General features: G+C 42.8%; 1 protein-coding gene across 1 annotated transcript; it reads left to right on the plus strand.

Moving 5' to 3' along the window:
* Window positions 1-8: 8 nt before the first annotated feature.
* Window positions 9-22270, plus strand: WDR86 (WD repeat domain 86; the record flags this gene model as incomplete). Its single annotated transcript, XM_009877571.1, has 6 exons — window positions 9-141; window positions 2865-3006; window positions 4436-4868; window positions 14575-14710; window positions 19955-20058; window positions 22052-22270. Coding segments are annotated over 6 exons (1167 nt in total), but the record flags the coding sequence as incomplete, so codon positions are not given.
* Between the last annotated feature and the right edge of the window lie 851 nt (window positions 22271-23121).

The following is a 23121-nucleotide window of genomic DNA, read 5'->3' on the forward strand; positions in this document are numbered from 1 at the left end:
TGAAGGTCTGCACGGATCACCAGGGAGGCATCAACTGGCTGAGCCTGAGCCCGGACGGGCAGCGCCTGCTCACGGGCAGCGAGGATGGCACCGCGCGGCTCTGGAGCACGGCCGACAGCCAGTGCCACGGCCACTTCCAAGGTACCGTGCCTTCTCTGCGCCCAGTTCGTGCGTCTCGAAGCCACACAGCGTGTTCTCCTTGCTTTCGGTCCCTGCAGCCTGCCTGGCAGCCAAAATCATGCTGGTTTTTTGTTTTGTGGGTTTTTCCCCAGTGATTGTTACAGTAATGTTAGGCAGAAGCTGTTTCAACCCAACACAGGTTACCAGCACTACTGAATGCATGGATCCTTTAGCTCAGGCTGTGGAATGCAGCAGTCATTTAACTTTATATCTCTTTCTGGAAGTTTCTGTTTTACACCCTGATGAAATAGTGACATTTTTGTTATTATCTCTCTCTTCTTTCTTTCCTTTTTTTTTTTTTTTTGGTATAACTTTAATCATTTAATTTTCCAGACAATTTTAATTTAGAACCTCTTGATCCAGAAGCCTGGAAAGAAACCTTACTCAATAGGCTGTTTTTTGCCCCCCCACATTTGACACACAGAAATGCTAATTGCTGGGCTTGAAATTTATTCTTCTTAGACTAGCATCTTGGTAATTAAAAAGAAAAACTGTAGAAAGTACAATCATGCAGGAGTCAGATATGGACTGAAGTTGTTTGTATTCTCACTCATGTTCTTTTATCTTAACACAGGAAAAAAAGCGCTTAAATTTGGAATTTCTAATCCTTTTTTCTTCCAAAGAAGAAATCACATTGGGATTTTTTTGTTGTTTTTGTTTGTTTGCTTGGTTGTTTTTAACTATATTGTCTTTATCCCCCCACATCCTACCATGGTTCTAGCTCCTGGAAAACTCGCTGCATTTGCTTTTAGGCTTGGAAATCCCTTTAAACCACTAGTTAACTTCTAACTAGAAAGAGAAATGTATTGGGTGCTGTTCAGAATGTGGCCTACGTACCACTTGTATTTGGAGCGGACTCTAAGGAAGGTTGGCTTACATGGTTTGTGAGCTGCCAGTTGAATTAGATAATTGTATTTTCTGTTTGTGCACGCACACAGTTGTGTATATTTGTATGGTACAAGCTGTAATTCCTGATGAACTCGTGTCTGTAACAGTTTCAATCGTCCACCACGGCATAACCAACAGACTTCTGTGCTGGATGTTTTGACAGATCAGCACCAGACCTTGTCTGCCATAGGGGGTTTTGGCATCTTTTGTGTGGCTCACTGTTACTGAAGCGTAAAATGTGACTGACAGACTTCGGTGCAGTAACCGAGATGCTTTTCTAATCTTGTCAGAGCAGGATTGCATGAGGCTGTGAGAAAAATCCCAGTGGTTGAAGCCTGTCCCATTTAAAGTGTTTTGCAAAAAGTTTTCTCAAGAAAGCGAGGATGAGCATAGTTCTGCTATAGCCCAGGTGATCTGTTTAATTTTTGGCATCTGGTGAATTTGCTTAAGAGGAAATAAGGTGTGTGTTTGTAGTGTGGTGTGTGTTTGTAGTGTAGTGTAGTGTTCTGGTTTGCTTTTGAACTACAGGACTTGTAGTAAAATCCAGTTTTTGCAATCAGTGAAAGTGTTTTACGGAGCAGTCTCTTCCCTTCCATTTTTTTTTACCATCTCTTTATTCTACAGCACAATTACCTTTCTTTAATATCTTTGTCCACCTGTGTCTCTTCAACTACATTTGTCATTCTTATATTTTTTTTCTTTTCGCCTTAAAGAATACTGTTACTTAAACTGTAGCAGCACTTACCAGCTTCAACCGAAGTCTGGGGCTCTCTTGTAATAGTTACTTATGAGGAAACAGTCCTGACCTTGAATGCTGATAAAACAGAAAAGTGAAAGATTATACTCTCCCAACTATTAGATAGATGACAGCACTTTCACACAAGAGATTTTGGACAAAGCTGGGACTTGAATGTGAAAAAAACCCCACTGAGGTGGATTTAAAATGTGCATTTAAAGATATAATAGAAAAATGACACATCTTGCCTAAGCAACAATAAAAGCTTAAGGTTGTAATAGTGATTCCTCTTGGCTGCTTTTCAGTGTGGAATTTTTAGAGTAGCAGTTGTGTCTATTTTTATTGCAGCTGTAGAATACCAACATACTCTTGAATGCTGTAAAAATAATTGTGCTCTTATTCTTCCTTTCTGTGTCATTTCCTTAAAGGTATATGGATATTTTGAAAATTGTGGTTTTTATTCGTGGAACTAGCCATAACGGGGAAAGTATTAGCTGACTTTTTATGAGATAGATTCTTTCTTTTTGTTTTGTTTGTGTTTCACTCTGCTTGGACAATGAAACTAAATGTGCTGGTAAATGTCATGTCACTTCCTTTTTTCATAGTTTCATGCTTTAATTTAGGGCTGGTTGTATCCTAACAATAAATGAGCAAGGTCAAAATGCAGCCTTTTTTCCTGAATTCAGAAGAAGGAAGCAAAAATATTTCTTTATTAAGAAAATAAGCGAGTTTTTAACTGGTTTTAAACTATAGCAGTCTGAGTTTTATTATACTGGTTATTATTTCAGGTCATTATATTTTTATAATATATCTACCTGATTGGTGGAATTGTGCTGTTCTACTTTTTCACTTAATCCTTGTATCGATGAAACATATTTTCACGCTGTTGATGAAAACTGTTGTGTTTTGTACAAATCCTTAAACACAACGGTGCGTTTAAAACTTAGAGTTTCAATCCGTTTGTTTGTTGTAGTTTTCTTTTAGTTAAAGTGAAAAGTTCCCCTAGCCTGTCCTCGTTGCTCGCCCGGTGATTTGCATTTATTTCCCCTGTTATTCTCAGGACACGAAAGTTACATCACCTTTTGCCACTTGGAAAACGAGGCTGCCTTCACCTGTAGCGCCGACCATACCATTCGCAAGTGGGACGTGGTGACAGGGCAGTGCCTGGCCATTTACCGAGGACACACGTCAATCGTTAACAGGTTGGTTCCTGTCATCTGTTACCACATGTATTGTCATTTTCCTGCAGTTCCCCGTCACTACATGGATAAAATAGGTTGTGCCAGCCTTTGAGTTCGTGCTACAAGTGTGCTGTAGCGATTGGTTTTCCTGGCAACGGCGCTGACACATCCTCAGACAGCAGAGAGGAGAAAAATGAAAGGCACACAGCAGGGGAGTTGAATCCAGGGCTAGGAGTGAAATTCCAGAGGAAATTAGTCAATTGATAACATATGCTTCCGATAAGTAGATTTAAAAACATCACGTCAAGCCTTTGTGTCAGTAAGAGGGATAAAGTCAGGACTTTTTCTGGAATTACTATTCCTGTTTGTGCAAATGATGTTTAATATTAAACTGATCGTGCGTGACTGATTGGCCTGTCAATTTGAAATGCCTCTTAGTAGTTGGATTGGATTTAACTAATGACAAATAAAGCAGTCAAAGATTGGTTTTTGGTTTTTTTCCCATTTCATTTTCAGTGGGTGAGTGGGGTTTTTTTGTTCCTTACTAAACTAAAAACACATACGATGTGCAGCTACGTTCTGTAAATAGTTAGGAAGGCTGTCTCTGTCTGTATTTTGGCACTTGCCTGATTTTTGCTTGAATCAGCAAACAGGAAATGTGTTCCCTATTCATGGGACTTTGTTGCCAGTTTGAAAGGTTCCAGAGGACCAAAAAGAAGACAGGTTATGATGTTCCGTATCTTTGGTTTGGAAATATGAACTGTAGTGTTCTTCCCTTGTTCTTGGGTGCTCTTGCTCTACCTTTGAGATCCTGGGCTTAGTGAAATTAGGTGTATGATTTTTTTTTTTTCCTGTAGTCTCTCTATTTGATGATGGAAAGATGATCATCTTTGCACACTGTCAGTTACAGTTCAGATTCCTGGAATGTATTTTTTCATTTGGGTTTGTTTTTGTTTTTTTTAATTCCAAGCTATTTTCAGAAGTTGGTTCATAACTAATTGTTTGTGAGTGAATACTATTCAATAAATATCAATGAGTTCTTGAAAACATTCAAGCCAACCCACAACAAAGTCTTAGCTAGTTTATGTAACTTGTGAAAAGTATGTAACAATGCTGCTGGAAAAGATTTTAGAAAAACACAAATGCCCAGAGTTAGGACGCTGTAGTGTAAAATGTCTACATTAATGTACCTGAATAAGGGGGCTCAATTTTAGAAGTAGAAACAGGGAAGTTGGTGAGGGGATTTTTTTGTTTTGTTCTTTTTTTTTAAACTCTCAGCAAAAAAGTTCATAAATAATGTGTATTAAACGGTGATGCTGAACTGGGATTTTACATGTTGTGTCCATGGTACTGTTTCTAACTCCGAGGTGCTTGGCATTGAAATGGTGGCAAAAAATGGTTATGTGACGAGAACGGTACTGTTGATACAAGCTACCTTGATTGTTCGCAGGATCCTGGTTGCCAAAGACTATCTCTTCAGTGGCTCCTACGACAGGACGGCCCGCTGTTGGAGTGTGGACAAGGAGAAACAAATCCAGGAATTCCGAGGCCATCGGAACTGTGTCCTGACTCTAGCTCACTATTCCTCCAGGGATGTTCTTGAAGAAGAGGAGGAGGAAGAGGAGGAGGAGGAGAAAGTGAGCAGAGACCTCCTGGTGACGGGTAGCACAGACTGTACTGTTAAGGTCTGGTGGGTGTCCAGCGGGCGCTGTTACCAGACTCTGCTGGGACACACTGGGGCTGTCTTATGCCTTATACTTGACGCACCAAACAGGGAGCTGTTTTCTGGCAGCACGGATTATACCATTCGAACGTGGAATATTGTCACTGGTGAGCAGCTGAAAGTGTTCAAAGAGCATCAAGGATCAGTGATTTGCCTAGAGGTAAGAACAGAGGCTTCCCTAAGAGCTGTTGGAAGGGGGTATCCACATCCTGACTCGTGTGGGTCTCGGTTGTCTTTTTGTTCATAAAGAAGCTCTTCCGAGGCAGGTTGTAAGTGGTAAGCTTGAACATGAATGCAATAACAAAATTATAGTGCTCTTGAGACAAATCATTACCCCCAAACCACTTTGTGATATTCTCTTGGCTTCTAGTGGCTATCCTGGTTTTGACTTCCAGCTCAGCATCTATTTAAATCCTCTTAGGTCTTGAAACTCGTGAATATGTTTACTGGGAGGACTGTTCATCTCAGTAGGATTGTATGCAGAGGATCACCAGAATCTGAAGGAAAATACCCTGAGCAAGTGAACAGACGCAGGTCAGGTAATTTGAAAAGGAGTGAGGAAAAAAAAAAACCTGGAGTAAGCCAGGTAACTTAAAAAACAACCCACCGAAACCCCAACCCAGAATTGTGGGCAACAGATAATAGGAAAGCATAGAGCTGAAAGAAATCTCTCTCTAAAAGCCACACAGACATAATTTGAGAAAAGAAAGGGAGAGAGAGATGGCCAAAACAAGAAAATGGGCAAGGAAAATGGAAAAGAGAAGTAGAGCATGAGGGAGAGAAATCAGGAAATGATGAAGGGAGAGGGGAAAAAAAATTGAATGTGACCTGAAAAACTATACCCTGTTTTTCTGTTTGCAGTATTTTTCTAGTGACTGCTGCCAGGTTTGTTACTGTTGCAGAGGAAAGGAGGAGGTTAGATGAAGGAAAAGGGGAACTATCACACAAGCACTTGTCCTGTACACTACATTATCCACCAGAAAATGCGAACAGTATATTTAAAGAAGGTGCATGATGGTCTGTAACTCTGTTGGCAAAACTGAAGTGTTTATAGATGTTATGTGTCTGACTGAAGTTAATGGCAGTATTTTTTTCTCACTACTCTCCGTGTTTGTATTTGTTGTCCATATGTTCTTTTCCTTTACAGAGGCCACAGTATGTATTTTTAATAGCTCTTTATTTAATGTTGCCTTTGTTTCTACTGAGGGTAGTCACAGCTAACAGTAGCAGACTAAAAACCTGGTAGTACTGAAGGAATTCTATTTTCCTTCAGTTTTAGAAAGAAAAAAACAAACACACAAAATCGTGTTGCCCTGGAGTAATGTTTGTCTTGCTTGGGTAAATTCTCAGTGTTAAAGCTTGTTTTTATGATATTGTGGTAATGTATTTTGAGGGTGTGCAAGTAAATCTGTTGCTGTTCTTAGTGTCACGCTATGTTTTGCTGTTCGGTTGTAACTCTTCTCCAAGGCACAGATTGGCAAGGACAGAGCTTGCTTTAATTTAATTGGGTTCTTGCTAAAATTGTTACACAAAACTGGCTTGACCCTCTCCCAGAAGCCTGGGAAATTGAATTACGCTCTTTGAATGCTCAAGAATGAGCAATACTTCTCTGCTTGTGAGCACAGAGTTAAACAATGCTTTTAAACAAACAGAACTTCTTGTAGGGGAGAAGAAAAGCAAAACCAATACATCTATTTGGAAAACCTGAACAATTCAAAGTACACAAGACGGCTGCTGCCAAGACTGTGCTGGCAGCGGTCCTGGCCAAATCTTCTTCTAGCTGTGAGTAACTGGTAGCCTCTCATTTCTCTCATCACGAGTTGGTGTTTGAGGCTAGAAGAGTCCAGCTGAGGTACATACTGCCCCCACAGAGAGCATTTAGTTTCTAGGCCTCTAAAATTGATCCCAGCTTAAGCAGTCACTGTACTGCTCTTGAATAGCTTGAAGCTGTCGATCTTTCCTAATTCCTTCCTCTTCTTTCCTGGGTTCAACACTAGCCCTTCTGTTCCACTTGGCGGCCTCTCAGCACAGCCCACATGGTATTTTCATGCTTTTAGAAAGGGGTCAATCACCAGAATCCATACAAAGATGTTACAACAGAAGGGAAACTTCTTGAATAGAGGTGTTTATTTTTTTTTAAAAAAGTGTTTATTTTCTTCTCAAAAAAGCTTGTGGAGCCTTTGTCCTTAGGGCTTCTTAGTAATGGTGTTGCAATCTGGGGCAGTGAGTTGGGATAGTGTTTTTCAAACCATGGGTCAGGAGGAACTTGGAGGTAGTTGTGAGTTGCTCGCAGTAGCCAGCAGACAGTTGTAATTGTTGACAATAGTTCATTTTCTTCAGGGCAAAAGTGAGCTGTTAATTACACCAGATTTTCACTCCCCTGTCCTGGAGGAGCTGAGTTGGTACCAGCAATTAAAGGCAGTTAGTTACCTGTTCTCTGGCTGGTATAATGCTTGTGCGGAGAGAATAAAGGAAAAAAATAAAGCCTTATTTTAATTTTGTTTATTCAAATAAAGATCCCTAAGGGAGGGTGACCTTTCACAAAGTTTGAGAAAAGCTCAGTGTGATCTCTTCTCCTGGATGCAGATCAGGAAAAAATTGGATATTGAGACCATATTTTCCCCAACTTTAAAGAGTACTGTTATTAATGGGAGTGCCTCAGGATGTTCTAAACTGTTGTGAATTAGGTCTAGACTGTTCCAGTTGTCTCCCATTGCTTTCCAGTAAATACCAATAGTGTCACTGTGGCGGTGAATGGAAATTCCTGGAGCTTCTTGGAGGAGTGCTTCTGGGTAGATATCCATAAAGCGCACCCATGTTTTTCCACCTTGCTTCCTGCACTGCTGTCTTGTGGAAAGCAACAGGATGACGCCACAGGCACGTTCAGATCCTGAATGTTCTCACTTTCTCTGAGATCCTTTAGGTGTTGCTGCCAGCTGGCCGAAATTAGAGGAGCCTGAAAGCAACTCCAGTCTTATGTGGCAGAATGGAAAGTGTTGGTGGGCTTGTAGCTTTCCCTGTTCTCCTGTCCTTGGTGGTCCTGGAGAGTGAAGAGGGTGAGCTCTTTAGGTATAACCCAAGGGTGTCCTGCAACCGCCAGGGTCAGTCTGGTGAAGGCGAGTGACCAGCTGAACTGCCTGCAGGTGTCCTGTTCCAGGTACCAGCTTGTTCTAACGCTGCTCTTCTCTTCCTTCCACCATCTAAATTACGCTGGCAACGGTTTGGCGAGGAGATCTTCTGCCTGCAGTGGGAACCATGTGCCTGCTAGGTGTGTTGGCTCGTTCACTCTTACAGTCAGGCACGGTAACAAGCAGAGGAGCAGCCAGAGCTCTTCACTTTCTCCTGCAGAGCACTGATAGCTTGGCAGGCAAGGGACAGCAGCTGTTTTGAGTGCTCCCTCTTCATATAAGAGCCAAGGATGAGATTTTATAGGAAGCGATGGGGAAAATGCAAGGGTGGGCTGAGTGTAATCACACAGCTTGTGCTAGTTCTTCCACTTAAAAATTTCAGGCCTGGCTAAAGACCAGTATTTGCAATTAATAATCAAACAAGTGTTTTCATTAACATGACTGCTTGCAATAGGCTGAATAACCCTGATGTAAATATTTACTTGTGTATGTTTTTCTAAATGTCTCCAAAATAGCTTTGCAAACTGTTCACAAGGATTGCATTGTCCTTTGCTGATTGTTTTGCCTCTGAGTATTTATCATAATTGTGCTGCCAAAAGCTGGCAGAGAGAAATGATCCAGCTTAGAATTTAGCTTGGATCCTATAGCAAACATTCCCGCAAGAAAACTCCTTTCTTGCAAAAGCAGCTTTAAATGAACATGAGTGGGCAAGGACTTGCTTCTGTTTTCCTGCAAAAGATCCTTTGTTTGGACTGTTCCCTTTAGTTGCCTTTTAAAGCTGACTAGAAGAAAAGAATGCTTTGAACAAAGCCATTGCCTGAACTCCGTTTTTACATTTAATTGTGAACATGGGAACAGATTTTTCTTCTTGTCACACCAATTAAATAAAGTGTACATATTTATTTTTGTCATTTGTATTTGCATAATTCATCAGAGGATGAAGATGTGAATTAGAAGAATATGAATGTGTAGAGCACCTGTGGAAAAGAAACATGTTTCTAGGCCCATTACTTTGCTCTGCACTAAAAAAGTTGAAAAATGTTCCCCAACAGTCGAACCAGAGAGCTCATTCTAGATGGATGTGCAGGGAAAAAAAAACCCAATGATTTTCTTACCCAGAGGGAGATCATTAGCTCATTAAAATGAGCGTGGTTTGAATGGGATCCTGAAAGTTTTAACTCGGCCGAAGGCTTACATAGTTGTAACTTGAGAATGGTCTAAGTTGGTGATTTTTAACATCAAAGTGGCCGTGGACAGAAGACCCAGCCGGCAGACTGTAGGAAAACTGACTCTGGAGTGAAGAATAAGCTGGTGATGGGGCATGTCCTTGCAGATGTGAACTCATCAGGAAGTTCCTGGGAGCCAGCGCCAGTGCAATGACCTTCAGAAAGAGGATGTGTCCAAATGTGTTTGAAGAGCTGGTTGCCTCTGCTTGGATGAGGCTTAAATTGTTTCTTATAGCAAAGGTTAAAGACTGTAGGAAAACTGACTCTGGAGTGAAGAATAAGCTGGTGATGGGGCATGTCCTTGCAGATGTGAACTCATCAGGAAGTTCCTGGGAGCCAGCGCCAGTGCAATGACCTTCAGAAAGAGGATGTGTCCAAATGTGTTTGAAGAGCTGGTTGCCTCTGCTTGGATGAGGCTTAAATTGTTTCTTATAGCAAAGGTTAATTGGAAGGGCAAAGTCCATTCCTATAATAAGGTTAAAATGCCTGCTAAACAGCTCTTTTGCTGGTATTTTTGGCATTCATACAGGTAGAAATTGTCTTAAGCTGCTGCATATGTGCAGTTCAGCCAAGCTTGTGGAGCAATAGGGTTATGATTGTCTTGGGAGACCAACCTGGATGTGATCTTTTTTTTTTTTTTTATTTTATTATTTATTTGAACTGTGATGTGTCTGGGCACTGCAACCAAGGCCATGGTTGCATAAAACTGGAATTTTTAAGTAGTGAAACCTGTAACTACTTCAGCATTTACAACTCATATTTTGCTACTGCTGTTACTTTGCTACTAGCAAGCAGGTCTGACTGAAGTTTTTCATGGAATAGTACATCTCCAGTACTTCGGCCTGAGTATTAAGACAAATTTCCTTCATTCTTGTTTGTCAGTGTTTCATCTGGTTCAAAGCAAAGTCCCTCAGAGCAATGAGAAAAGTTAACAGTCTAGAATTACAGATCTCAGTGCAGTGATTTTTTTGCTAACTGAGGCTTTAGACCGGGGCATCTGACCTGCTGCCAGGATTTTAATAATTTTCAAGCTGCTTGGGTTCGAAATGGCCACTCAGCTCTTTAGTATCTCTTCTGTGTTAGGTGTTCTGCTACAGGTGTCTTTGCCTCGCCATGCTTTTCCTGGGCAGGAGCGTTGTTGGGCAGTTTGCCAAAACGAACAAAGTGCTCAAAAGCCAGCCAAGGAAAATATAGCTTTGAAAATATCACCACTTCTGCAGGCAGTTGCAGATTAGAATATATAACTGTTTCTACTGATAATTTTTAAACCAAGAGTTGACAGACTTGGGTTTATCTGGGAAAATCCATTGAGTGAAATTTTACATTTTTCCTTCTACATCATAAAACAATTGAATAGTTTAATAAGAATATGACTGGGATCTGGGAAACTGGGTAAAAGTTTAGAGTCTTTGGGCTAGAAGAGCCCAGGACTTACTTGTGAGCTAGGTCTCCAGGTCTGTATTTGCTGAAAATGACTGTGCCTTGATTCCCCCCCCCCCCCCCCCGGGATCTGGGCAGTGGGGAAGTTTAGCTCCTACCAAAGCTGTAACGTGATCTCACATTTTAGTGAAGAAGTCGGTACACTTTGCCCAGCTGCCGAGAAGGGACAGATTTGTTGAGCCTAATGTGCCAGTGGGGATGTTTAACCCAAGGAACAGCAACATATTGTTTTATCCAGTAGTCTCACAGAACTGATGGATCTGAATTAAATGGCCTCTGCAGGCTGAGATTTGAACCCTTCTGGAGAGTCCCATAAGTGCTGGCTAGGAGAAGTCAGGCTGGTGTAAGGAGGTTAGCAAGAGTCCTTGAGGGAGAGCCAGGAGAAGGTCACCTAACTGGAAATCAGTGCTTTGGGGACCTGTCTGGCATTGAGGAAGGGACCTATGTTACAGTCTCTCTTTCTTGAGCTTTTTAGATAGGTTTCCATACAGTCATGACAACAAAAAATGATTTCAGGAGCCAAGGCCCTGTGCTGCTGGCTGACCCTCGGACCTCCACCGCTTCCACAGCAAAGGTGGCTTGTGCCCAGCCAGCAGGAGGGCACTTGCACGAGTGTCTGACCTTGGCGAGCGGAGCCAAGGCTGCTGTGTCTGCCTTATTGGGCCATTGCCCCACCCTTTGGGTGCAAACTCTGAAAGAAGGCTCTGAAGGAAAAATAATGATTCAGCATGAGTTGGGGCTTCTGTCTTACTCTTCTCAGAGTCTCATCTGGTTTTCATATACTCTCTTGACCGGTTTCAGGGATACTGTGCTTGTCACAACTGCCCTGAAGCATGTAATGCTTCCTGTGTGCTGTAGAAAGGGATGGTTGCTCCTAGATCAGGCTCTCAAATCAGAGCTGCACTCTGAGATTTGGCCAGTGAAAAGTTAGGATGGTATAAATTTCAAGTTTAGATTTTGGGTGGACTTCAGTTGCATTATATCATGATTCTGCATCTTATAAATAGGGAAGGTATTTATTTTGTATTACACAGAGTGTGGGGCTTGCTGGTAAGGTGCTTTTGCTAAGGAAGTGGTATGTGATGATTATTATTATTATTTGATTAAATATAAATATCTGAAGTGCTGTAGCTTAGGCTGGAGTTGTAAACTGTAGACCTGTCTTCAGCCAAGTGAAGGAGGAGTCATCTCACCTAAACTGATACAGATGGCTACAGCTGAGAAGGTTGCTTGTGTCAGGGAGGAGAAATAGTGAGTTTTGAGGTGTTATCTGTTTTCAGACATCTGCTTCAGGGTGAGATGAATTGTGCCCTCAGCTACAGTGGCTATTAGGGGACTGTCTTAGCTGTAGATATCTGCATCAATTTTGATGAGATAATGCCTGCATCATATCACTAAAGGCAGATCTGATTTGCAGCTTGAACCTGAGCTGACAGCTCTTGGTGGCATTCTCCTCTAATAGCTACTTTGTGCTCTGTGTTTTAAAAATACCCTGGAAAGGAGAGGCTGTGTGGCAGTCAGAGCCCATACACCGAGTCTCACTCTTGGCTGTGCTGCAGGCTTAGTCTCTGGCAATGGTAGATTGTTTAACCTGTGAGTATTTTTGTTTCCATGCAAGACTGAGAATCCTTCCCTTCTGTGTTCACCTGTTTAAACTGGTGAAGGTGCAGGAAGGGACATGGAAGTGTGTCACGGGGCTGCTTGGGTAGCACAGAGGCCTCGAATTTAATGAAATGGTTGGTGCGCTGTCTGTCTCGACACATCTCTGACTGGGCCTTAGAAGCTTTTTATGGCTCTTTCAATCCTGGTGCTATAAATGGCCTGAGTAAGCCTATATTGTTTAGCACATTGTTATATTTAGCAAATTAGCAAATCTAGGCAACTTGCAGCTTTTCTGTTTCACATCATCGCTTACGCAGCCGCTTCAAAGCAGAAATGAAGCAGCATAATGTGACGTCCTGTCCACGCCAAGTGGCATTTACCTGCAGGAGGTTATAGCGTAGTGTTGTCCCTTGCTCAGTGGGTGGGTTGGTGCTGCTAGCCAGATGTCTGAAAAAGGAATGCAACAACTTGGCCAAGAACAACGCAGCGGGATCTCAGCTCAAAGCATCCTCTTCCGTTTAGCAGGTGCACCGTGTCATTGCTCTTCCTGCCCATTCGAGTTGTGTTTGGAAATACCGTGTTAGCTCTTGTTTTTTGTTAGTGCTGCTGGTCGTTTCTTCTCGTCCCTCGCTGAGATATAGTATTAACACTAAAGCAGCTTTAAAGTAACAGGATGTGACATTTCAAAATACTGCTGGTTTGTGATGGGGTGTATGTTTTACAAGCCCCTGACACTGAGCTGTGAAGTCTGTTCCATGGGCCAAGTTCTGCTGGTAGAAGTGTGGCACGCTGCACTGCGTCAGCTCGGCGCGGGGGGGCTGCGCCCAGTGGTCGTCTTGGCCTGCCTGGATGCATTTCTTACATGGGTCAGCATAGTCCCATCACTGTAGTGCTTTGTATCTTAAAATACCTTCTGTTCCATGTTGCTGTACCACAGCAGATTTATAATTTTTTTATTTCTTTTTTTTTTTTTGCACTAAGCTTACTTACGATGCCTTTGGGTATGGGATGATTCCTTTTTGGATTGGGAGTGGAGATGAGAGAGTGTAAAAAAACATTCCAACCTGACAGACGGAGCGAGTGTGCAAAGAGTGGGGACCACCAAAGGTTTATAAAAATCTAAGGTAGCAGAAGACCCAGATCCTTGAAAATGACCTAAGAGCAAGACCCATGTCAAGCTGATTTGTTGTTTGTTCTGCAATTGGTTTCCTGGAGAGAGCTGAGAAGCGTTAAGGGGTTAGTGCTCTGCTGGCCATTTGCACCTTCTTGTCTTGTAGAGGACAAATTATTTTTTTAGGGGCATGTCAGGGTTCTACCTCCTGTCTCTCCGTACTTCTGATACAGAGATTGCCGCAAATCCACGAAACTTACCTTGAACTACAGCCGGCGAATTGCCGTGAGAGCGCGCAATGGCTGGCTGCCTTTGTTATGCTGCCTTCAGGTGGCAAGTGTTGGGCCAGCCCTCTGCTTGGAGGAGGATGCACTCTGAGCTGTACATAATAGTGACTGTTAAAACCTTCGGTTTGTTTTCGTGGGATGGACATAGAATGTAAGATTTTTCTCTGTGCTGTGGATAGTTTCCCCACAGAGCTGCCAGGCTCTGGGTAGTTTGTGACTGTGTGTTGGCTGGCTTTTATAGTCTTGCATAGGTCAGTGATTTTTTCTTTGTCTTGGCTTCTCGATTTGTGGTCCTTTCTTTTGCCATTCTCTATCATATCTGTGTGGAATAAAAACTAACCTCCACTGGGAGTGAGTTCACACAATGTGCGGGAGAACTGGTGTACAAAGCACTGTTCTTCTTTGGGATTTATAGGCAGAGTTGCTTTCAGCACACTGCAAAAGACACTCTGGTTGAAGATGTTTAAAAACGTGTGTAAGGATTGTTAATCTTTTAATCATTCGATACTGCAGTCTAAAAAAATGTGGAAAAGCCAATATAAGACCATTTCAAGGGAGAGTTAGTGTTTCCAAATGCTGACCTTGTGCAGAGTAATCATGTTAAACTCTGGTTTATGTTGCCTAAGATTTTATTTTTAATTTATTTTTTTTTGTTACTCAGAATTGTTTTGAAACTTTTGTTATTAAAATAATCTAATAGGAGTCCATGTCAAATAGGCTTTGCAGAAACACACTGCAGGGTCTTTCTTTTTGAGGCTGTGTTAACTTAGTTAAATATGGAAGTTGGGTTAGCACTGTTAAGCTCACTGAAACCCTGCCTGCTTGCACCAGAAGATGGGCTAAATTTTGTCTCCTCTGAAACGTGGGAGCTGTTTTTAAGGCCCAGAAGTCAATGGGAGACAGAATTGTGAAGAACGCAAGGTTGGTTTTGCTCACCTTCCCTCTGTTTCAGGGTGTCGTTGTTGCTCTTTGTAACAGGCTGTTGAAATGAAAACCGTGACTTCGGGTGAGTCACTTCAGTGCAGGATGTGCCTGAGAGACTATTGCTGATGTTGTTTTCTCTTCCCTTCAGCTAGTGAATCGGCACTTGTACTCAGGAAGCGCGGACAGGACAGTGAAGTGCTGGTTAGTAGACACTGGGGAGCGAATCCAAACGTACAAGGCTCACAAACACAGCGTTAGCACTTTGAAATACCACGCTGGGATCTGTAAGTTGCCTTTCCTGTGTTCAGCATCCCCTCTCTCCTTCTCGATGTTTGTCTTTGGCCAAAGGTTGTTAATAGAGAATACTGTAATTTTGAAGGCTTGTCAAATTGTCAAACTTTTTTCAACTCCAGCATGTTTAACGTTCAGTAGCAAACTTCACTGTACTACTCCACGTGGGAAGCTTAGATCCATTGGAAGCTCCATTTCTTCACCTCCCTCTTCTGACAAACAAAGCAGTTCCTTTATTTCTGTTACCAAGGGAAGTGGCTTAAATCCTGATCTGTCTGTGGGTTGTTCATACAACCGTGGTTTAACCTTGCTAGGCTGCTGTCTGCCAGTCTGCTTCTGCTGTGTGCTGGGAGATGGCAAGTGCTGCTGCTCGATGTGCAACCTGTGCCTGCCTCTGCTGCCTTGCAGGTACTGCGTGATGGGCTGTTCTAAACCGGACTCATGTCTCAGATGCTCACTGCTTCTTTCTAACAGTTCGGCTCCTGTTCAGACTCTGACCATCTCCTAGACTCATTTTCCCTTTATCAGTCCTCTTTCATTTCACCTGTCCCCCCCATTTCATTTGTTCCCCAAATCACCTTTCTGCAGTAGCCAGGCACTGCTGGACTTGCTAGTGCTCGGGACTTGGTTCCCTTACTTTGAGTACTCCTGCTAATAGTGCTATCTGGACATAAGTCTCTTGTGGATGTAACAGTTACTGATCATGAAACTCCCCTGTTGAAATCCTTCTTTTGGCCGGCTTTCCTTCTGCACAGCACCTATCCATTTCGGGTTTTGAGTTGCAAAACGGCGCCTCTTCTTATCATCCTGAACCTCTCTTTGTGTCATCCCAGTCTTGTCCTGCCACCGAGGTAGACCTGATGTGCCTTCATTTGCCTCCCAAACAAGAACTTGTCTCCTTCAGGGTGACTGGATGTCTGTTTTCAACTAATCTAGAAATTCATAACACTTTTCTGATTTCTGTACTTCAGCTGTGAAGTGAACATGTAACACCAAATACATGGCTGCGACTGGGGCCTCGATACCTCTTTTGGCAGATGATCAGTGTGATGATGATAAATGGCTGACAAACGCAAGCTGGTACACTTTAGAAGAGAGTTGTACCTGCACAGGCAGGTGACACTTTAATGGCAGTTGTCCAGCACCATGCTTGTCATGGCTGACTGACCACATTTATAACCCAGTGAACCCAACCGATTATGTTTGAAAACTTAACAGGTAACCAAGTTCATAGGTAGATTTTGATTTTAATCAGGAAGCTTTTTTTCTGGGTCTTCCCTTCGGCGCAGACCCACAACACTACTTTTCTCCCTTAAAATTTGAGTGTAAATTACAGTTAATTTCAGCTTTCCTCACCTGTGTTGCAGAACTCCCCGACTCTCCCCTTCTTGCTGGTTTCAGCTTTTGCACTTGCCTCGAAAGCTGAAATGGAAGGGGAAGGGGCCCGAGTTTACTCTGCACCCTGAAGTTATTGTTGCTCAAAGATGCAGGCGGGTAGAGCAGAGAAAATGAACCAGAAATTTTAATCCAGGATGAACACTGGTGAACAAAATGCTGCTTATTTTGTGTGTGTGTTTTCACCCTTTTAATTATAAAGATACAGAACAAAATATTGAATTAATCAAGACCACCTGAAGGCAAGATGCTAAGCTGATGTTGGCCTGATCCAGGGAGGAATCTTTGTGTCTGGGTGAGAGATGGAGAGGCTGTCTCTTTCATTAATGAGACCTCCAGAGATGCATTTTTAACAGTGTTGAACCTGCTTTTCAAGCAACCAGTTTAGATTTGACCAGACTCCCTAAAACCACTATAAAGGAAGTATAAGCTTAAATGAAAGTTTCATTATCGGATGCCACCCGCATCAGCTCTGCAGTTTTCTCTCTTCCCCTTCATCCTACCACCCTGTCCCTACCATACATGAATGCATTATTTTTCCACAACACTTTTTTTTCCTGAAAATACAAGCAGTATCACTGCATTCAGTCAGACCTGTGAAGAACATCCTGATAGTGTCATAGAGGTGTTCTCAGAGTTATTTAAGATCTTGTTTTAAATCTCCCAAAAACAGTAAAAGTGTTAATCGGGGAGAATTGAATTGTTCCAATTGAAGGGTAGAAAAAAGTAATGGAAAAATATTAGGGACTTGTCTGAATAGAATTTAGATGCATTTTAATTCTTGAAAGAGGAATTTTACCCTTAAAAATTAATTTATGTGCTATGATTGCTTGCTTTATTGTAATACATTGATCACTTCTTTACACAGTATCTAATAGTTTTGTTTCAATTAGAATTACAAAGACAGGTTCACTGGGTACCAGATGTTGGCACTAGTGTAGCTTAAAATTCTAACTGTTCACTTGGGACAGATCAGCTCCATGTGTCCATCCTCTGCCTTTCAAAATCATGGAGAAAATACTTCAATATAAATGGTGTTTGTTACCGCTTATGTCGCATTTGTGAGCGCAAGAACGTGGAAAGAGTCTCAGCTGAGAAGTGGTAACTTTCTGTTAGAGTATCTTAATTCTTTTGCTTGCTATCTGATCAGCATCCAAGGGTTTGTTACCTTCAAGAGTTTATGGTCAAAAAAATATAGTAGAATCATAGAATGTCAGGGGTTGGAAGGGACCTCGAAAGATCATCTAGTCCAACCCTCTGCCAGAGCAGGATCCCCTAGGGCAGCCACACAGGAACACGTCCGGGCGAGTTTTGACAGTCTCCAGAGAAGGAGGCTCCACACCCTCTCTGGGCAGCCTGTGCCAGGGCTTCGGCACCCTCACACTAAAGAAATTTTTCTTCGTGTTGAGGTGGAACTTCCTATGTTCTAATTTAAACCCATTATTTCTTGTTCTATTGCTGGGCACCACTGAGAAGAGATTGTCCCCTTCCTCTTGACCCCCACCCCTCAGATATTTGTATGCATTAATAAGGTCCCCTCTCAGCCGTCTCCTTTTAAGGCTGAACAGCCCCAGTTCTCTCTCTCTTCACAGGAGAGATGTTCAAGTCCCTTAATCATCCTCATGACAGGAAAAATATATGTACGTTTCCAAAATGGCTTTGTAGTGTAGAGGGAGTCCAGACAGATCTGAGAACTGAGCTTCAGATCATCAGAGTGTGTTTCTAGTGGCCTTCATCAGGCTGCTGGTGTAATTAGTAATAGCATGGGGAATATTAATGCTTGTTCTCAGTCTAAATGACTTAATGATATTATGTTGGTTATTTCTCTCCTACAGTATGTACACAGTCATTTAAAATTTAATGCAGTTTATATTTTTTGATCTTGCAGAAACTCCAAGGGAACATTTAAAACCTCTTCTTTCTCCCAGGGGACTATGATATTTAAGGAAAAATCCAAAAATGAATTGTTGATTTTATTTTTTTGTTGTTTGTTTCACAGGTGGTATATATAAACGTATATTTAGGTGCTCAATCTGGGTTAGAACAGCTCTCCTTTGAAACTCAGAGGTGCAGAAAGACTTCCTAAATCTAGAGTGGCAGTTCAAAAGACATAAAGGATGTCTGTCAAAAGCAAAATCCTGATACTGATAGCTCAAGTAAACTGACAGCTGCATAGTGAAAATGGCACTTAATTGGTTCCTACTTTGCATGTGTGTAATAGTATTAAGTGATTTCCATTCACTGGAAAAAACCCCAATCTGTACCTTGTTCCCTGCTTTACGTTGTTTTATTCGTTTGCGGAATGGGATGCGATGCTTTTTTCAGGATTGTGTTGGCAATTGAATTTATAGTGGCCCGTATAAAATGCCATTGATTTTCCACATCCAGATGTTTCTTAAAGGTGTGCCCCTGGAAGTACCCAGCCTCCTGCTGTTTAATTGGAAGTTGAAAAGCTGACGGCAGGAGGTGACCTGTTCTCTCATCTCTTGTTATAGTCCTGAATTTACTGCCGTGGTAATTTCTTCACCTCTCTTTAGGAATCCAGTGCCTGACTTCTCCCAAAAGATATAAGGAATCTGTTGTCTTTGGCCATTTTGGTTTTGTAAAAATCTTTCCCTGCTAGTGGTTTTTGCAAAGACGTGAAGTGCAGGCAGCAGTGACTGTATTGCTTTGTGCAGTTCTGAAGTAGTTATCTGTAGATAAACTTCAGGAGTTTGGGTTAAGTGAAGGAAAGTGGGTGTTTATGAAGACAGTTTGTAACCCTTAAAGCACACAAATATGCTCCTTTTTGGGCCTATTGCTAAGTATAAAATCTTTAGTATTCAACACTGCCTTGCAGTTTCCAGATGCAGCAGTTCTGGGGATCTGACGTGAAGATTCTGAAGCATTAAGAAGTTGTTCTTCGAACACGTTAAGATACCCTAAGAAACCCCATGAACAACCAAAATCCCTGGTCATGCTTCCTTTACTTAACCGTCCTGCCTCTTGTAGCACATATTCGATGTAGCACATAGAGTCCAAGAGTTACAGCCAAAACCCTCAAATACTTCTGTGCCATACTCAAACGGAGATTATAGCCTGGGCCTTGAATCACTTAAAGGCTCTACAGTGTGCAAAGATTCTGAGCTACAGGATTTAGCTGAAGAAATCTACCACAGTGAAAGAAATCATAAAGCTGCTTTGTAAAGCTGCCTACACATGCCCCTTGCCTCTGAGGACAGAAGATTTAACTGTGGTATTTCAACTGAGACGGCCCTACCTACTGATAATAAGCTTATGGTTGAAAATGGGGCGGGAGAAAGGGCACATTTTAATGAAGCTAAGGATAAATTTGTGTTATTAGTGTGTGAGGTGGTTGACTGTGGTTTGCAGCTCCACTGTACAAATGCTTTTGCTGTTTGATGCAGCAGCAGAAGTGATGAGGATACTGTAGTACTCAATGGAAACCTGGAAATAACCATGGTAAAACAAATGGAAGGCTTAGTGGAATTCCTTAAAACCAGACCTGAGAAATCGCTTGTTTAAAATTACTGAGATGTGCTTAGGCAGGGAACATACGTCGAGGAGAAGGGCAAGAATGGATACTTCTGTGTGGAGTGAAATGCTGATGTGTGTAGGAACTTCAGGCTTAAGGCAGCTCACGGTTTTGAAAAATACAAATGAAAGCAAACATGCTGGGGTCAGCGAAATGAAAATGATCTGACCCTTCTGAAACCGTGAACAGAATCTCTGCTAAAAATGATACACCCCTTTGTGAACTAGTTTTAGCTAAACTCGCATGAACTGACCTTGTGTGGCTGCTCATATCTGGCCGTTTGCTGTGCTGTGTGGTTGCGTTGCAGTGTTCACAGGAAGCGGCGATGCCTGTGCCAGAGCTTTCAATTCCAAGAGTGGTGTCCTGCAGAAGATCTTCCGAGGACACAAGTTCATCATCAACTGTATCCAGGTCAGGAAGGGGTTTCTTTGCTGGGATTTCTCACTTGTGATTTGTTTTGTGGGAATTGGGGTGGTAGCTGACCCATGTGTCTTGGGTTGGATGTTGTTCTAGGGCAAGGCAAAAAGTAACAGACTTGAATATTCCCTTTGTAATTTTAGAACAACTCCATAATAATAAGGGTAAGTGAAACCACAGAATGAGTCCCCAGAGATAGTCTTACGTCTGTGATTGGAGATTTTTCAGGTTGGGTTAGACAAGCAACCATAAGAAATGAGACGGATGTTAACTGACCCTCTGTAGGGGCGGGGAATAGGTTCTGCCCTCCTGAGATCCCTTCTGTTACAAGACAGAGATGGTAAGTGTCTGCGCTGCTCCAGGCCCAGAAGAAGTTTCTGCCTTATCCAAGCAGAATAATACACAGCATTATCCCCACAGCCCCCTGGGCATGGTATCCCTCAACAGCCTGGGAGCTGCTCACCATCACTGCTCATCTTAGTGAAGAGCTACCCTGTATATAACTGTTCACGTAAAATGTTGCCATCAGGATCAATTTTTCTGAAGGTATAAATATGACAAAGAAGCTCTGCGTTGATGCCTGACTGACATGCTACCAGACAAATGGAAGACTCTGCCACTGGCTTAAAAATTTTTCTAAAAGTTAATTAAGTCCCCATAAAAGTTGCCTGGGCTCAAAGGATACTGCCATTTAAATGTTAAAAGCAGAGGAATTGGTAATCCTTGGTGGCAATGCAGAGATCAGTATCATGCAAGGAATGCTGGGGGAAGAGTTTGAATCCTTGGATACTTTGTGCATTTAAGAATCCAGATCTCCCTGCATCAGGCTCTCAGTAAAAGCTGCATGCAGGATGAGGATTTCTGATGAAAAACGTGAAACACTGGAAGAGTTTCTGGCAGGCTAACAGTAGAAAGAAAAAAGCAAGTGGATAAAATTCCTGTGGAAGTTGATCTCAAGCGCAGAGAGGTGTAAATACGGCTGTCTTTTGTATATTTTTCTGAATTAGCCAGTGGCTAATTGGTCTTCAGCTGCAAACTGTTTGGTGTTGAGCAATTGGTTGTGTAGCAGATGGTCACCTGGATGTATTTGGGCAATAACTGATACAATCACTCTGGGCAGCCCTAAGTATTGACAAGATTAAAGCTTGGCTTTGGATATTTTTTTTTTCTTTGTGGGTAATTTTATTTCCAAGTGCATGGGGCAAAATATCCTGGGATGAGAGAGGACTGAGAAGTGGCAACCTGGATGTATTACTGAGGGCTAAGGGGTGTGTGGTTGTGTGGTGCTTCCCGCTGACGTAAGGAAGACTGCTGGTCGGTGCTCGCTCTCCCCGTCTGTCTGCCTCTGGAGAACGCGAGTGCCCGTGGTGGACAGGCTCACGCAGGAAGGGGAAGAACGTCTGGCTTCTAAGGTGGGGTGAGGACGGTCAGAAACACTGCAACAGCAGCAAATGGAAATGAGTTCCATAAAGTAAAGGGAACTGCAGGCCTGGGGAGTCAATTACTGCAGGTCTGGGAGAACAACTAATTTTGAGGGAGAAAGTTTACCTGTAACTTAACGCAAGGGAAGAAGGGAAGTGAGAAGGAAAGTGCTCCTGCACGCCCCGCCCCCAGGGCTTGCTGATGCTGATTTTGGTGCCTCCTTAATCTTCATCTTCAAAACCAGCAGTCTGAAACCAGCACAGAAATTCCCACCTACAGCCTACATTGAGTTTAGTTCTCCACTGCTTTTCTAGTGGGTTTAGGTTATAAATAACTCTTGCTGTTTATATTTTATGGCTCTGTGAAGTGGCTGAGAAATGAGTCCTGACTTGGTAATGTCTCATCCCACTTCAGCAGCTTTTGTGATAATTTATACTGGCTCTTGGACTGAGCCATCAGGCCTTAAGTGTTAGGATCAAGCTGTGTTTGCTCTGATTTTTGACAGTTCAACTGTGCCGATTCCAAGCTGTACAGTTTGGTATTAAACGTGACCCTGTTGTTCCAGATCCACAACGAGTTGCTTTACACGGCTTCCCATGATGGCACGCTAAGGATTTGGGACATCCGCGGAATCTGCAAGAGAAATAAGCGGCGTTTGAAGAAGGAGAGGTCTGTGCAGGGCAGGAGCTCTCAGAAGGGAAGCCTGTCTCGTCTCTTCAACAATAAAGTTGGCTGTATGGTACAGCAAGAAAATGGGGAACACGAGGCCGTAGAGCTAATGTGACTGTCCAGAACACTTTCCATTGGTGACCAAAGCTGAACCTTTTGTTTTCTGCACCACTGTGTCCACATAAACCAGAACCTGGGAAGAGATGGGAAACGGCTTTGCCTGAACGGATTCTCCGTGACTGTCAGATGGACTTGGGTCAGATATTGTCGCTGCTGATGACTGAGCCGAGCAGCACTGGGGTCAGGAAGGACTGCAGTGTGGTTCAGGTGACGTACCTCGGGGTGTGTCTAATTAGGAATTTTACTTACAACTGTTTTCAATTCCCTCTGGCCCAGAGGTGTTGCACACTTGTGCCTGTCTAGTACCTAATGAGAAATGTTTTCTCCGTTCCTGTTGCCCGCTTGCACACCCTCTGTTCAGCCAAATGTAGCAATGAAAGGGGCCCTGCAATGCCGCTGTGAAGCAGTTTTCACAGCTGACCTTTGGGTCATTTTTTGCTGATCAGCCCAGCTAATGTGGGAGGGTATGGCTCAGCAGCAGAAGTTTAAAGCTGTGAGTAGAAGGACAGAATTTAATTTTTTGTTTTTTATTTTGTTTGACAAAATGTAAGCTAGAGAAGAAGCTAAACCTCAGACCTTTTGCACCAAGATGAGCTCTTTGCCAAGGCACAGCAGTTGTCCTCCTCCCAACAGCCTAGCAGGTTCCTTTTTTACCTCTTACAATCTCACACCGAGCAAAGGAGGCATCAGTGGCCTCACCTGTGTCTTCCTTGTGCTGCAGCACCTGTTCACTCATCCCTGGGTCTGCAGCGGTGACCACAGCACCTCTCTGAGCAGCCTGGCCCCCTGCTTCACTGTCTTCACGGGGGAAAGGTTTTCCTTCTAGCCCCTGGGGATGTCCAGTGG

Source organism: Apaloderma vittatum, unplaced genomic scaffold, assembly GCF_000703405.1.
Source record: "Apaloderma vittatum isolate BGI_N311 unplaced genomic scaffold, ASM70340v1 scaffold16330, whole genome shotgun sequence".
Taxonomy (NCBI): domain Eukaryota; kingdom Metazoa; phylum Chordata; class Aves; order Trogoniformes; family Trogonidae; genus Apaloderma; species Apaloderma vittatum.